This window comes from Corythoichthys intestinalis, chromosome 4, assembly GCF_030265065.1.
Source record: "Corythoichthys intestinalis isolate RoL2023-P3 chromosome 4, ASM3026506v1, whole genome shotgun sequence".
Lineage (NCBI taxonomy): Eukaryota > Metazoa > Chordata > Actinopteri > Syngnathiformes > Syngnathidae > Corythoichthys > Corythoichthys intestinalis.
Window position 1 is genome coordinate 8,497,039 of NC_080398.1, and position 14,407 is coordinate 8,511,445.

Genomic DNA, 14,407 nt, shown 5'->3' on the forward strand with positions numbered 1-14,407 from the left:
TATTCCTAAAAACGCGTATTACGTCATCACGTGACGTCACGTGTCTTGTTGTCCAGAATAATCAAACTAGCATGGCGCCAAGAACCACTCGCTCCAAAGTTTGGCTACACTTCACCAGGAAAGAGGGTGAAAATGAAAGGTTTCGATGGCTTAGCACAAGCAATGCAGCCGTAAACATAACAATGACAGCACGTATGTTCAAACGCATGTCAAAAGAGTGTCTTCACTTCACGAGGAAAAATTACAACAAAACGACTTGTAGTCATTGCAAGGTGGAGATAACTGCGTCGGGAGGGAATACGACTGTACTGTCCTCACCGAGACGCTAAGGCTCAGTCCTGGCTATACAGTGAGCTAAACTCCCAAATGACGATGCAGAAGATGTGGGTATAATATGCTGACTTTATTCAGCCGTCGTTATGACACCATCACTTGAAGAGTGAAACTAAAAATAGAAATTAAACAAATCAATTTCGTCCCCAATAACAAACAGGTTCGCATGAACATAAATCAGTGATGATTAGCTGCTAATACAGTAATAACAAAAACAGTTAGCATGCGTTCGCTAGCATTAGCACATCGTTCGAACCACTACACAACTGGATTTAAGTGTCCGATCGCAAGTGGAAACACACAACAACAACACAAAAGATGATACATACAGGCGTTGCCTCTGTAGATATTTTACAAACATTACCAAGAACGTAGGCTAGTAGCAGTGTTTCCCTCTCTCACTAACTCGCTCACTCGCTTGGATGCTTTGTAGCTCCACTTCTTCACGTGGAAGCGCGCTCTTCTTCACGTGAGTGCGTTTTTCTTCACGTGAGGAAGCGCAAGGGTGCCCCCACTTGAGCGTGAAAGCACGCTAAAAACAAAAAGGCATGCATTTCAATATAATGGTAAACAATACACTTTAACATTTATTGCCAAAGGCAAAACAACGACCTATATGCCAATATATACCAATTTTTTTTTTTTAATTTCTATTAGAAAAATGTTTCATTAAACGTTGCACATTCTTGTGTATTTGCCACTTTTTTCCACAGTTAACATTGAGACTTTGGGCCTCTTTTGACCTCGTTGTGAGTTTGTAAGGTTTTGACTTCTGATTGAACAAACTTGATGCCAATCAAAACGTTCCCCCCCCCCCCAAATTAGAATCGATAAGAGAATCGATAAAGAATCGAATCGTCAAGCAATATCGATAATGGAATTGGAATCGTAAAAATCGTACCAATTCCCATCCCTAATTCAGACACTTTCATAGGCATTACTGAATGCTTATGTCAGATGTCATTCAGTGTCATTCGGCAGGTTATGTCACTAACTCCATTTTACATCCATTCAAAAGTGAGCTAATTTGCCGGATGATACTAAAATACATCTGTTATAAGCATTTATTAATGCTCATGACCAGTGTTGTTAATAACGGCGTTACAATATAACGGCGTTACTAACGGCGTTATTTTTTTCAGTAGTGGGTAATCTAATAAATTACTTTTCTCATCGTGGCAACGCCGTTACCGTTACTGAGGACGGAAAGGCATGCGTTACTATGCGTTACTATATTGGTCGAAAAGTCTGAGGGAGACGGACTCACCGAGACGACAGAGCAGAGCAGGAGTTGGGAGGAGGCAAGAAAGTTGTGACGCCGAGCAAACGCGATGCTAGGTAGCTCCAATAATACATGTTGTAGCCGATAGCCTACAAACTACGCCCGCATGTTATGGTAGATATGGTAGACATGGTAGATATCACATGTACTGTATATAGATATAACTAGATACAAAATGACAGACATGGCGCTAAATGCGTTAGTAGACAGCCGCCATCTTGAAGCAGTAGACTTTTTAGGACAGCCCTGTTGTAGAGAACCTCCCTAGCGAACCTAAGTAACTTTTTACATAAAAGACTTCTAAATCGGCAAAATCTTGACTTGAATCTATCTTTAAATGATGAAACAGTTTTAAAACTTTCATATGTCTCAAGTAGAGAGAAGGGAATTAATGCAATAATGGGAGCAATTCTAACAACTTTTAACAGTTGATTCAGGATAAAGAGTAAATTAGGGTGAAGAATTGGGCTCGGGCCAATTGTACCAAAAACCTTCACAAAAAACTTCACATAGTGTGGCCAATGTTTTTTTTTTTTTTTTTTGGAGGAAAAAAAAAAAAAAAAGTAATTATCACCAATTACTTTGCCAAGTAACTAATTACTCTTACATTCAGGTAATTGAGTTACTAACACAATTACTTTTTGGGAGAAGTAATTTGTAACTATAATTAATTACTTTATTTCAGTAAGATTAACAACACTGCTCATGACAGTGTCATGTCATAATTATGATTGTCTTATGACAGGCTTATGGCGCCACTGTCAAATAAAGTGTTACCAAATACCATAACTACCAATTAATGTGACAACTGGAACAGTAACTGAAGAAAGAATTAGCACAGAGAATGAATTTTGATTGTTATTTCCATCTGTAGCGCTGCAATGCATGCTAGGAGGAATGTTGGATGACAACTGTGTTGACAGCAGGTGGCAGAAGAGGTTGACTGTCTCCCCCAAGGGAGCAGTAATGGCCAAATGAAGCTTCTTGAAGCTTGGCAGCCAATTGCTACAAAGCTTTATTGTGGTTCATTTGGTCGTATGATGCCGCTGTCAAATAACGTGTTACCGGTTAATATCTTTTGGAGTAAATATCCCATAAAAGAGTGAGGACAGCTGTGGTTCATAGTCCAGAGCAGTTTATCTATGAACAAATGCCGTTTTTTTTATCAAATCTGGTGGGTGGCAGCCAATAGTCAGGTGAGCCTTATAGTCTACTTGTACTTGGCCACCCATTAAACTCCTTACTAATTCTCAGGACATTTAATTTCTCTTTGACTATTAAAGGGATGAAATTTGTTACAAATTCACAGGTGTACCAAGTGAAATGTCTTTTCTTTTTTTTCTTTTTTTTTAAAGTTTTTTTTTTTTTTTTCTAATAACACAAATAATAGTAATAGTAAATTAGTACAACAACTAATTGATTAAATTAATTAAAGTCGATTAATAAATCAGTTGTCATCAAATTTGAAAATCGATTTTTGTCGGAAGCTATGAGCAGTCCAGTTTGGGTCCTTGTTTGCTTGTAATGTGAGGCTGTGCGCGCGCCAGTGATTAAAGCAAAAGAGAGAGCGTTCACTGCTGCACTCAGGTTGGGTTGCTGAATCAATAATATTACGAAGTGTCTTGAGTTAGATTGTCTTTTGTGTGGTTAGATCCAGTGCGCCTCCGTCAGAGATGAGAAAATGAAGCCAGTAGAATTTTTTGTATTCTTCGTTGATGAGATGTTACTACTTAGCACAGAGCGCTAAGTTAGTTAGCGGTTATACTAACCAGTGTCTTAAGTGTCCATTTGTATTGTGTTTTGAAGAAGCATATTAGCACTTGAGTTATTGTTAGTAAAGTTGTCTCATTTCTTTTTAATCAATAGAACACAACACATAAACCCCTTCATATAACAGTTTATAGAGTCTCCTTTCAACACAAACTGACATTCAAACTGTAAATTGTCATACAAGAGTGTGTGCTTTGAAATTGGATTTGGATTGTATTTATGAACAATTGTTTGATTAAGAAAACCGATTCATTAGTCTGCCTCCTCCTCATTCGATTCTGTTGTTTAGTTTGTTTCAAGAAAATAAATAAGTCATTGACAACATTTATATCAGCGCTTTGCCCACAAGAAAAAAAAAGTCAATCAGCAGCACTTTTTTAATTTGAAGGAACACGACTTTTGTCTGAGTTGTGTACCAAGAAACTACTTTTCATGTTTTATACTCAGAACCTTTATTAAAAACTTTAACAAGTTTTATGTACTTAAAACAGTAGTTATAGACTACGGTTAACTCAGTCATCCAAAACAGCCATTCATTTTGTCTTCGTTGTGACTTATGACATCAAGTTAAATTGTGAAAATAATTGAAAAAAGTGACATTTATCTGATTAATCATCTAATTTTTTGGCCGATTAATCAATTGTAAGAATAATCGTTAGTTGCAGCCCAAAGTAATAATAATAATAAATTTGTTCTTTTAGGTCTGATAGCTGTTTTTAACAAATTTTTGTGTTCGAAATCCAAGTGGTTTTCTTGATGAGTTCATTTTTTTTCTTCACAGTTTACCCATTTACAAACTATGTTTTCTGTTCCTTTAAACCTGTACCTCGTATCCTTTGTTAAAGCATAGTAGTGTTGAATAAACATTGCAGTCATGCCATTGTATGTCAATATTTTATTATTATTTTGCTTTCTAAAAGAAGTACAGTGTTTTTCATTGTTTTTGAACAAAACATGGCTCCTATTGTTCAAAAACCAAAAGTCATCGAGAAAACTAAGATCAGTTTTGGATTTTGCCCCCCAAAAATTGTTTAACAGAAGCTGTCAGACCTAAAACTATAAAGATCGCGTTGCCCAGTGCAATAATAAACCAAAAATGGGCCAATTGTAGTTTTTCATTCATATTAAACTGTGGTTTGCATGTTTACAAGTATGTCCTGTTCTTTATCTTCTGCAGCATGAACGAGAGCAGGTGATGACCACAAATGTCTGGCTGACACAGGTGACCCTTCACTCTTCAACACACACAGTGTCTAATGAGGTGAAAGCAAATGAGAAATTTCCTTGTGTGGACCAACCAATTTGTCCAAACAAAGCAAACAGTCCACACATTTACTTCATTGCCTGTCATTGAAGGCGATAGACATTCAGTTGTACTGGGAGGGTTGAGATTAAGATGGGATGTTAAAAAATGGATCACACAATTGCATAAAGAAACAATAAATCGGTGGTTCTCCAAAATTATTAAACCAATGTACCTACCATGACAAACATAAAATAAAGAGGCGTAGTAGGCCTAAGTTTTCATAAAAAAATTAAAATCAACTACACGCTAACTAACTACAGTGCTAGCCAGAAGTATTGGCATCCCTGCAATTCTGTAAGATAATGCTCAATTTCTCCCAGAAAATGATTGCAATTACAAATGCTTTGGTAGTAATATCTTCATTTATTTTTGCTTGCAGTGAAAAACCAAAAAAGAGAATGGGGGAAAAAAATGAAATCATTATCATTTTACACTAAACTCCAAAAATGGGCCGGACAAAAGTATTTGCACCCTTTGAAAAATCATGTGATGCTTCTCCAATTTGTGTAATTAACAGCACCTGTTATTTACCTGGGGCACATAACAGGTGGTGGCAATAACTAAATCCAGCTTTCAGCCAGTTAAAATGAATTAAAGTTGACTCAACCTCTGTCCTGTGTCCTTGTGTGTACGACATTGAGCATGGAGGAAAAAAAAAGAAGACCAAAGAACTGTCTGAGGACTTCAGAAGCAAAATTGTGAGGAAGCATGGACATTCTCGAGGCTACAAGTCCATCTCCAAAGACCTGAATGTTCCTGCATCTACCGTGCGCAGTGTCATCAATAAGTGTAAATCCCATAGCACTGCGGCTAACCTCCCTAGATGTGGTCGGAAAAGAAAAATTGACGACAGATATCAACTAAAGATTGTGCGGGTGGTGGATAAAGAACCTTGACTAACATCCAAACAAGTTCAAGCTGTCCTGCATTCCGAGGGTACAACAATGTCAACCCGTACTATCCATCGGCGTCTGAATGAAAAGGGATTCTATGGTAGGATACCCAGGAAGACCCCACTTCTGACCCACAGACATAAAAAAGCCAGGCTGGAGTTTGCCAAAACTTACCTGAGAAAGCCTAAAACATTTTGGAAGAATGTTCTCTGGTCAGATGAGACAAAAGTAGAGCTTTCTGGGGAAAGGCATCAACATGGAGTTTCCAGGAAAAAAATGAGGCCTTCAAAGAAAAGAACACGGTCCCCACAGACAAACACACAGTTCCATGATGTTTTGGGGTTGCTTTGCTGCCTCTGGCACCGGACTGCTTGACTGTGTGCATGGCATTATGAAGTTTCAAGACTACCAACACATTTTGCAGCATAATGTAGGGCCCGGTGGAAGAAAGCTGGATCTCCTTCAGAGGTCGTGGGTGTCCAGCAGGACAATGACCCAAAACACACGTCCAGAAGCACTATAAAATAGTTTAGGAGAAAGCACTGGAGACTTCTAAAGTGGCCAGCAATGAGTCCAGACCTGAACCCCATAGAACACACGTGGAGAGATCTGAAAATGGCAGTTTGGAGAAGGCACCCTTTCAATCTCAGCGACCTGGAGCAGTTGGCCAAAGAAGAATGGTCTTAAATTCCAGCAGAGCATTCTGAGAAACTCATTGATGGATACCGGAAGAGGTTGTTCGCAGTTATTTAGTCTAAAGGTTGTGCTACCAAGTATAAGGCTGAGGGTGCCAATACTTTTGTCCAGGCCATTTTTGGTTTTTGTGTAAAATGATAATGATTACATTTTTTTTTCATTCTCCTTTGTATTTTTTCATTGCAAGCACAATAAATGAAGGTATTACTACTAAAGCATTTGTAATTGAAATCATTTTCTGGGAGAAAATGAGCATTATCTGACAGAATTGCAGGGGTGCCAATACTTTTGGCCAGCACTGTACCTAGAATAGAATCTATCTAAATTCCATTGTGAGCCATCTGCAAATAACGGCGAAGTAGCAATTTTAGGTCTGCAATTTATCAATGTAATTAATCTGCCCTGAGACATTAAAAAAAGAAAAAATCGGAGGGTCAATGCATATAGTACATGCCTAGTACATACTTCCTCTCATCCAGCCACGAATAATGTAGGAATGGCAATTTTAATTTCACAATTAACTCATGTAATTAATCAGCCCTGAGACAAAAATAATAAATGATCAGGCTCTGAGGTTCGATGCATATGCGTACATCCAAAGAATATTACATAATTTAGTGTTCTCTGTCCACAAATAACGTAGCTGTAGCAATTTTCAATTAGCAATTAGTTCAATAATATAATTAATCAGCTCAGAGACCAAAAAAAAAAAAAAAAATCAAAATCTGACGATCAATGCATTGTCATCCCTATAATATAACTATCAAATTTCATTCTGATCCGTCCACAAATAATGAAGGAGTCACAATTTTACTTACTGTCCTCTCACAAAGGAAGAAAACCAAGAACAAGGTAAGTGAGATTTCAAGACCTGCCTCCAGTTGGTCTAAAAATTATCTATAATATTAAGATATTCTAACAAGGTTGTGTTACTACCATACTTGGCGAATGACTGCTCTAAATGATAGAATCCTGTACAACACTAGAGCATAGACTAGGTGAATATTGTATACCTGTACTTGTTACTGTCTTGATTCTAAAACAATATATGTATATTTACAGAAAATGTCTCAGGATGTAGTATAATATACATACAGTATCACTCCAGTGCCCTGTGATGAGTGTATGTACGTTAGGGTGGTGTATAATGTCACAAATGCGAGTGTTATGACTGTGGGTGAGTTATTTGCTTTGTAAGTCTGTCATTTTTAGTGATTCATTGTGTGAAAAGAAATGACTAATGTGACAGTGACTGAGCTGTGGCAAGCTCATAATCTATCATAGTGTGAAAATAGAAGCTACACAGGTATGCTGGCAGAATATTGTTATGCACTAGGGCTGCGACGATTAATCGATTACCTCGATGACAAAAAAGTTTCAAATCAAATTTTGCGGCTTCGCGGATTCGTTTAATTAGAGTGAGGTTGTAGTGGTTTTGTTTGAAAGTTTTGAATGTAGTTTTATTGATTTGGGTGAATACACTGCTTTCTAGTGGCAACAATGTATAACTCGTTTAACATGGCTCAATCCAGCTGCTCCCTGTTAAGACCAACATAATGTATGTTTTTGTTTGAGCTGATATGTTTGTTCATGCATTTTTATTTAGTTCAGAAGTATATTTTGTTTTTTGTTTTTTTTAGACAATATGTGTTTGAACAATTTGTTAAGAGCTTTGCAAAAAAAAAAACACCAAATATTTAGCATTTCATAGCATTTTAAGCCAGCGGACATTTGCTATTCAGGTTAGCCAATTGTTATTTTGTTGTACTTAAATCCTCATTTATTTATATTTTATACAGTTTCTAAGCTAAGCTAAGATATTCTAATTTAGTTTTAAATGCATTTATTACGCTTGTGAAATAAAAGTGCAATTCTTCATCGTTTGAAGAAACACTCAGGAATTTCATTTTGTATTTACATATTATGCTCTTTTGAAAGTGCAATCTTAGCAAGCCAAAATACATGTTATTGCAGGTGTAAACAGTTGTTTCTTTGTTTTATATCACCTAAAATTTATTCTACAATGCATTAAATGTTCGTATTCCGATTACTCTATTATTCGATCCAACTAATTAATAGATTCATCGATTACCTAAATAATCGATAGCTGCAGCCTTAATATGCACATACCTACAGTATCTGCTCCACTGTCAAAGAGGTATTCATTGAACAATCATAAAGTGGTTGAACTACCATAAACATCAATTAATACCCCTTTGACACTATTAATCAAATTAAACCTAGTTTGTATTTTCTTTAATTCGATGTTGTAGTCTTCGAATTAAGAAAAAAAAAAGAATGCACCTTGGGCTGTAAATGACAATGGCAGCCTGATTAATGTGTTTCCTTGTGATAGCGAAGTATACGAACAAATTAGAACAATGTGTTCAACGTGCACATAAATATGGATCTGCACATGAAAACCAATAAGTGGCATGTCAGTTCAAAGTAATTCAAGATTGCATTATTTACAGATTGACGCACAATGTGCACACAATAACGGCTGAGTGAGGGCAAGAATTTATGACAAGTACGCGAGATTATAATGGCCATTGGTGTTTTACGGATGAGCATGTCGGAGAATCAACGCTCCCTGTCGAAAGCCGAGATGAATGGTGATGAGCATAATGCATCACAGTTGCAGCATGAGAATGTGAAACCCACGCCCCCGGTGACATACACTGACTGCAACATACTTGGTGGGATTCTGAGAGAGTCATATAATATTTTTATACAAAGGTACTTTCTTCCAAGAAAAAAAAAATAATAGTAAATTATTCAAGGCCAACAAAATCTTGTCTACTCCGATTTAATGATCACTATCTGACTCACTGATTCAATGTTCAGTCAACTTAGCTGACTACAATTAAGTCCAACATAAAATTAACAAGCGAGTTTTATTTTGCAAACATGAAGACATTTAATTAACTACCAACTTAATGATCAGGTAAATTCACTCCAATTCAATTGTATTAAAAAAAAGAAGGCTACACTACAGGTTTTATCAAGGCACTTTACATCTGCAGCAGAGTTACAACCACGCTCCTCAGACAAATAAAAACCAAATAAACCCACCATTGAGAGCACAGGAAAACATCTGAAGTGCCAGTGCTGTTTACCAAATTTCCAACTCACATATATAGGAAAAGAGGAATGAATTTTGATTTTCATAAATACATTGAGAAAAAATGGTGCAATCTGCTTCTGTCGTGAAAATCCAGCCATGTTGTTTGCCATTGCATTAAAAAAAAAAAAAAAAAAAAAAAAACTACAATATAAAATCAAGCTGCGGGTGACAGTTGCCGACAGTAACTTGGAGACGATTGTCAATTTCACTTTCATTCACGTCTATTTGTGTGCGTTGGTCCTTAAGTTTCGATTGACCTATAATGTGACAAACAACTTCAAGACTAGTCCTTACACAAGGTGACATGTAGGACACGCATGGCACAACAACACCTTGGTCGCAATTTAATCAAGGGGATTGCTTGTCGCCATGTGGGCTCAACCCTCCCTTGTAGAAGTAGACGAGAGGACGGTGCATTCGTCACACTGACATCAAGGCGAGCACTGACTGATGATTTAAAGAAGTAGAGACAGACTCTTTACTCTCACCTCCTCTCAAGATGTCCTCACAGTGCTGATGTGTGACATTGTGTGTTGTTGTTTTTAAACTGGCCTTCAGGAGTGGCAGGACTACCGCCTGACTTGGGTCCCAGAGGAGTTTGATGGCATGATGAAGGTCAGGCTACCCTCCAAACACATCTGGCTGCCTGATGTGGTGCTCTACAACAAGTGAGTGCTCAGGAAAATATATAGAAAAATAAATAAATAAACTCTCATGCATGCATGCGCGCATGCTAAATGGTGAGCATTCATGCAGGTAACCCTTGCTCTACCTTATCTGCTCTCAAAGCACTTTGCCTCATTTGTCTGTACGGATGCACGCACACACCAGGTCACACACAAGAGCACATGCCGTATGGAGGGGCTGGGGATGATAGTTAAGGTGCCAGACTGTTCATCTGGAGAGATTAGTAGCTCAGGCATGCGTGAAAACACTTTGACACCCCCTGTATAAAATACAGCACTTGATTTACAATACCTATAGATCTTGATCAGCTAATCCTGGGTCACAGGGGCAGCAACTTTAGCAAGGAAGGCCAGACTTTCCTTCCACAAGTCATTTCATTCAGTTCTTCTGGAAGGATGCTTGGGAATTCCCAAACAAGCCAGTAGGCGTAGTCTCTCTAGCGCACAGGTGTCAAACCGATTCCACAAAGGGCCAAGTAGGTGCAGGTTTGCTTTCCAACCAATAAAGAGGACACCTTTTCACCAATTAGATCTTTTACATGTGTAATTAGTTAAACTTTGTCAGGTGCTGCTTGTTTCAGCAAGAAGTTCATTGGTTAAACTCTCTGCGCGTTATCAGTTGGAACACAATCCAGCACCCACTTGGCCCTTTCTGGAATCGGTTTGACACCTGTGCTCTAGCGTGTCCTGGTTGGTCCGTAGGGGCTCTTTCTAGAGGGATATGGCTGGAACATCTCACCAGGGAGGTGTCCAGATTCAGATTCAATTTTATTGTTATTGCACATGGATAAGTACAGCAAATGCAGTTGGCATCAAACCAGAAGCGCAAAAAAAAAAAAGCAGCAAGTACAGATTCAACTGTGAATGCAGAAATTAAAATCAAATAACTAGAGATGTCCCGATCGATCGGCATCGATCGGGTCTGATCACGTCATTTTCAAAGTATCGGAATCGGCAAAAAAATATCGGCCACGTCTTTTTTAAAAAATATATATATATACATTTTAATTAAATCGTTTTCTGATTGTATTTAATGTTGCAGACATAATATGTTACACTCATCCAGAGTCTTTAGTTTAGGCTTAAGGTAGGGTTATCACAACGGCAGCAATTAATTTATTAAAAAATTTGTCACGTTAAAATAATTAACGCAATTTAGGTATGCGCTGCATGACCCTCTCACTCATTGTCGCGCTCAATCTGTAATGACGCTGTTTTACCTATATAGAGAGATAAAAGGCAGCGCTGAATGAGTAGAGTGAATTTTGGCAGCCTTTGGAGCCTTGCTCCTATTGGCTAAAGCCTTGCAATCCCTCTCCCTATGATTGTGAAATATCATGGGAGCAATGTGGGGAAGCAAGGTGGCAATTGAGCTTTGTCTTAACACCTAAAGTTATTTCCCAAAGCAGAGAAGATATATCCATTGGTAGGACGACGCACAGTCATGGTTCCACTTCCCATCATGGTTCCACTTCCCATCATGCATTGGGTCATGGCTGCAGTATCATTTACTGAAAGCTCAACAAATACACTAGATGGCAATATTTCGTCACAATATACAAAGTCACAAGTCTTTCTATCCATGGACCCCTCTCATAGAAAGAATGTTAATAATGTAATTGCCATCTTGAGGATTTATTGTCATAATAAACAAATACAGTACTTATGTACTGTATGTTGAATGTATATATTCGTCCGAGTTTTATTCATTTTTTTCTTAATGCATTGCCAAAATGTATATGATCGGGAAAAATTATCGGGAATGATTGGAATTGAATCGGGAGCAAAGAAAAGCAATCGGATCGGGAAATATCGGGATCGGCAGATACTCAAACTAAACGATCGGGTTTAGCAAAAAAACATGATCGGAACAACCCTACAAATAACATTATGTAAACAAGGTAGTACCATGAACATATACAGTATTACAGATGGGTAGGTACATTAAATGCCTTAAGCTAGGGGTCCCCATCCGCCGGGCCGCGGACCAGTACCGGTTCGTGGCGCATTTGCTACCGGGCCGCACAGAGATAATATTTTATTATCGACCGCATTCTGTCCGAATTAACTTTGGCCTGTGCCCCTGCTTAACACATCAATATCCCTGTCTACTCTAGATATAATACTACAGTATAGATTAGAATGTCGTCATAGAAATCCATTGATTGGACTGCAAGCAGTACATCTTGTTTTGTATATATAATATATCTATGTGCGCTTGTCCTCCATAATAACATATGACTAGGCCGCGGGTGCAGCACATTTGTTCCCCCACACGAGCAAAAACACGTCTTTGGAGAGATTTTTTACGGCGGAAAAGGGCAACTGACGAGCCAGAAGATGAGCCTACAACCTCGAAGACTCACGAACTGCGAAGGAGTGGATTCGTGACCCGTTTGTGAATAAACGGAGTGATTCGAGCATGTCTGCGCAACAGGAGGATCAGCTTGCAGAGATCGCAAATGACGGCAACCTTAAACGTACATTTGAGACAATTAAAGTCATTCCGGAATATCCTGACAGCACTACGAGAACACTGAAAACCTTGCTACAATTTCCAACATCGAATCTTTGTGAAGCGGGCTTCTTAATTAATGCTTAATGACACGGCGAAGGCGTTAACGGTGAGAGAGCGGTGTGCAGCTAACATGGCAGGATGGGTCTTAGGAGAAATTTTCTACATATCCATCCACGATCAAACATAAGTTAATATTCCTTTCTTTAAAGAAAGTTTGTAGTGTTTACTTTGGAATCGCTGCAGTCGCGGCCATTCTTAATGCTACGCACATGCGCAGAACCGCATAGTTGCAGTTTTTGATGGGTTGAAAAATTTGTCAAAACACCGGTCCATGAAAAAAAAAGACCCAAATCACACTGGTCCGTGGTCCAAAAAAGGTTGGGAACCCCTGCCTTAAGCTATAGGTGCAGAAACTATTCACATAAAACAAGAATAGGAATGTGCAATCATAAATTAGGGATATGGAAATGAGAAACTAGACTAAAGTTAAATTATCTCGTGAGTTGTTGTGAAAACTAGTGTATTGTTGAGAGATATGGATTGTGTGGAGGTCATCAGGAGTTCAACTGTGTCCTGACACAGCTCTGGGGAAGAAGCTTTTCCTGAGTCTGCTGGTCCTTGTCTTGAGGATTCTGTAACGCCTCCCAGAGGGCAGGAGGGAGAACAATGTGTGGGCGAGGTGGGAGGAGTCCTTCAGGATGCTGTGTGTTTGGTGCAGGCGGCGCTTCCTCTGGACGAAGGCATCGTTATCAGATGCCCGAGCTGACTCGACTCTGCTCCCCTCTCGGATGACCGAGCTTCTCACCTTAGCTCTGTGAATGAATCTCATTTTGGCTGCTTGCATCCGGGATCTTGTTCTAATCATGCTCATGACCCAAAGCTAGTGACCGGAGGGGAGGGGAGGAACATAGATCGACTGGTGAATTAGGAGCTTTACTTTCTGACTCAACTCCTTCTTCCCCACAACAGACTAATATAGAATCCGCACCACTGTAGACGCTGCACCGATGTGTCTGCTTATCTCATGCTCGATTTTCGCAGCAATCATAAAACACTAAGATATTAGACTCCTCTACCCTGTGGAGGACATCATTCCTAAACTGGAACAGGCACTTAAACCTTTTCCAACTGAGGTCCATTGTTAGATTCAAAAGTCACTAAACCAGACCCTGACAAGACCATGCCCACTCCTAGAAATTCTGTCCAGAATCGTTGACAAAGGGCATTCATAGTTGAGTCTAATCCTTACTGGAAGCCATCCAGACTTACTACTTACTTACTTACAATGTGGACCAAACGCTGACACTAGTTTTAGAAGGACCGAACAGCCCCTTATTACGGCCAGTATGCTATACCCCCGGAATACAAATCAAAGGACTTCCAGAGAGATATGGTTGAATGCCTTATCCGAGTCAACAAAACACATGTAGACTGGTTTGGTGAACTCCCATACTTCCTCGAGTACCCTGGTGAGGATGTACCAATGGTTCACAGCCAGTACAAAAAACAGACCTTACCAATGGGGATGAGGCGTGTGATCTCTCCATTCCAGTCCCCCTTCTTAAAAACAGGGACAACCACCCAGTCTACCAATCCAGAGGCACTGTCCCTGATCCACGCGATGTTGCAGAGGGTGTCAACAAGGAGAGTTCGGGTAGTACCACTGGTAGAGCTCATCCATCCCCAGGGCCCTGCTACTGAGGAGCATTTTAATCACCTCTGTTACAAATAGGAAGCGGCACAGTGACTGCATAGTATAACTCCTCACAGTTCTGAGATCAAGGGCTCTGGCCTTC

At 39.1% G+C, this 14,407-nt stretch overlaps 1 protein-coding gene across 1 annotated transcript in view; it reads left to right on the top strand.

The window, feature by feature from the left end:
* Window positions 1-14,407, top strand: part of chrnb2 (cholinergic receptor, nicotinic, beta 2) — a 58,321-nt gene that overhangs the window by 30,847 nt on the left and 13,067 nt on the right. Inside the window, exons 3-4 of the mRNA XM_057833797.1 lie at window positions 4,563-4,607; window positions 9,966-10,075. Coding sequence (XP_057689780.1) covers window positions 4,563-4,607; window positions 9,966-10,075 — 155 coding nt within the window. The remainder of the gene's footprint in view (window positions 1-4,562; window positions 4,608-9,965; window positions 10,076-14,407) is intronic.